The 3,050-nt window shown below is 37.9% G+C and overlaps 1 protein-coding gene across 1 annotated transcript; it reads left to right on the forward strand.

Moving 5' to 3' along the window:
- The first annotated feature begins 389 nt into the window (after window positions 1–389).
- Window positions 390–1,571, forward strand: LOC149251286 (uncharacterized). The gene has a single exon (XM_089453843.1). The coding sequence runs from the start codon at window positions 390–392 to the stop codon at window positions 1,569–1,571; it is 1,182 nt and encodes a 393-aa protein (XP_089309969.1).
- Window positions 1,572–3,050: the final 1,479 nt, after the last annotated feature.

Here is a 3,050-nt window from a genome sequence, read left to right on the forward strand (position 1 = left end):
AGTTTGTCATTATGGATTGAGTTAGTAAAACTGCCACTATACTTTTGCAATTTTTTTGATTTTGGGAGCTCACTACGGTTGGTTTGTTTGTCAGTGAAGAGATCTGAAATTGAGTTTGCAATTTTGTTGATTTTGGGAGGTCACTACAGTTGGTTTGTTTGTCAGTGAAGAGATCTGAAATTGAGTTAGTAAGACTGTCACTCTACTTCTGTAATAATTTTGCTAATTTTGGGAGCATCACTTGGGTTTGTCAGTGAAGAGATCTGATATTGAGTTAGTAAGACTGTCACTCACTTTTAAGATTAAGGCAATTCCTCAAGCCTGGCTAAACCAGTAAACCTAGGAGACCCACAAGTGTAGCGGTAAGTATCAGGTGAGTGATTCTACCAATGGCGAGCACCTCTCGGATTCCCTCAGCTCTGAAACGTCAAGTTAGTGTGAGATTGAACCTGAGGCTCTTTATGACGGCACTTTTGGGAACAGTGACAGGATTCTATATGGGCGTTTCCTCCCCTGGGAACCCCATGAATTACTCAATCTCAGATCATGGTATATCAAAGGAGGATTCTTCCAAGATGATTATTTATGCACCCCCGATTCCTCGAGGAGCCGAGCCATTGCCTCCAGGAATCGTAAGGGCCGAAACTGATTTGTATCTCAGAAGATTGTGGGGCGACCCGGGGCAAGACCTAATGCCGCCATGGAAAGCGAAAAAGTATTTGGTGGTATTTGCAGTGGGAATCCGGCAAAAGGGTATTGTGAACGAATGCGTTTCCCGGTTTTCAGAGAATTTCACGATCGTTTTATTCCACTACGACGGCAAGAGCAGCGAGTGGGACGTTGAGTTCGAGTGGTCACGGCGGGCCATTCATGTGAGCGTGAGGAAACAAACGAAGTGGTGGTTTGCTAAGCGGTTTCTTCATCCGGACGTGGTGGCTTCGTATGAATATGTTTTCATATGGGATGAAGATCTGGGGGTCCCCCATTTCGATGCAGAGAAATATATTCGAATCGTGAGAAAGCACGGCCTCGAGATCTCGCAGCCCGCGTTGGATCCGGGCAGCCGGGGCAGAATTTCTTGGCCGATAAGCAAGAAGAGGGCGGGCGTCGAATTCCATCGGGGTATCAACAAGACTGAGTCGTCGTGTGGCCATGGAGATGCGCCCTGCGAATCGTTTGTGGAAATAATGGCGCCTGTGTTTTCCAGAAAAGCTTGGCGTTGTGTGTGGTATTTGGTGCAGAATGATTTGGTTCATGGGTGGGGCTTAGATTTTGCCCTCAGGAGTTGTGCAGAGGAAGAGAAGAAGATTGGTGTTGTGGATGCCCAGTGGCTTGTGCATAAAGGGGTGCCCACCTTGTTGAATCAGGCTCCCACTGCTTCTGATGGCTTCCTCCATTGGCAAGCAGTCCACAACCGCTGTTTTGTTGAGTGGAGGGAGTTCAACAGGCGGTTTGATGTTGCACGAAAGGAGTACCAGTTGCTAAGTGCTGGATCTATTAATGCACTTGGAGGGACTCCTCAACGTCTACATAATTCAAATCTTGATGATTCGCAAAGGGAGGAGAGGTGAAACAAACAAATTCCAAAACGGTCACGCGATTTTATTGTAAGGTACGCTCTATTTCATATTTATAAATTACTTATTAATGCAATAAATACATACACTTGACTATATTTGATTTAAGGTATTTTATGCTATATAAATATTTTAAAAATAATTTAGTAATGAATATTGTTATCTTTTTAAAGGTAATATTGATTTTATAATAGCATATATGAGAGAAATAAACCCAACCTAAATTACTAAATTAAGAACATTGATCTCCACTGAGTTATTGCTATGATTATTGTGAATTATTTATTGTTAGGATCATTGTAAGTAACAGTAAATATACATTCTTCTTATGACATTACAACATGTGTTAGGTATTTTTCAGATTTTATTCATAAGTTAAAATGTTAACATATAAATGTTAAGATTTATTTATTAGTGACTCTAAGTTTGATGTGTCTGATTCTTTATAATACTAACAATAGCAACATTATTACATATTATAATTTGGCACTCCTTATGTAGTTGTAGAATTTTGTTTTCGTTTTATACAAAATTATTTATTATCTTATGCCAATATATTGTTGAGTATAATATTTCAATATATTTTATTATTATTAGAATTAGTAAATTTATATTTTTAAAAATATATGGTCGTTAAAATGGTTAATATATGTAAAAAAAAAAAAAAAAAAAGTTAATAATTAAATATATTAGATATAAAAGATTATTTAGTAATAAATTTAAAATTTGGGAGATTTGGTAGGTTAGTTTTAATTCAAAATGATAATTATAATATTTTCAAGTTTTACTAGCAAAACCTGTTGATGATGGGTTTCATTAACAAGGCGGCCTAGGATCAAACCTCATGGAGGTAGTTGTGGTTGTGCCTAGTGGGAGGAGACAAGCTAAAAAAATCCAGTCAGCTTAGGGCTAGTGTGGCCCAAGCCGGGTGCAATCCCCGGGTAACTTTGATGGATTAGATTCCAGATTCCCTTAGGTCGCATTTTATCAAGCCACAAGTCAAGCATGGAGGATCACAAACAACTTGACCAAAAAAAATGACAAGTATAATATCTGTACAATAAGTTCAATATCTTCAGTACAAGTACATAACCAAAATTGGAACTAATAAAAAAGGAGAACTCAATAAGAAGTTATTTTCTTTTGTTTTTTAGCCTCTTTTCATGGAAGGGTGTTTGAAATAGATTGTTCATTGCCCCTTGTTAAGCTTAATTTCGAGTGACAATTGAATCTAAAACACTAGGATGTCCTATCATTACTTTGGCATGATTACGAGGGTTTACATAAGAGTAACCAACTTGACCCTCAAGAATAAAATATATTTCATCTAAGTTAACAATATGTTGATTATTATTTTCTTGTGGGGACTAAATGTTGCACCTTAAACCTTCAATTTTTCCCATAGTTCTTCCTACCTTTTCACGCAACTTAAGGGACTTCTGGGTTTCTCTAATCTTAGCCTAGTGCATTTCC

The sequence above is a fragment of the Pinus tabuliformis genome, chromosome 7 (genome assembly GCF_031772625.1).
Source record: "Pinus tabuliformis cultivar Carrire ecotype Pingquan chromosome 7, CPIR1, whole genome shotgun sequence".
In the NCBI taxonomy this organism is placed as follows: Eukaryota; Viridiplantae; Streptophyta; class Pinopsida; order Pinales; family Pinaceae; genus Pinus; species Pinus tabuliformis.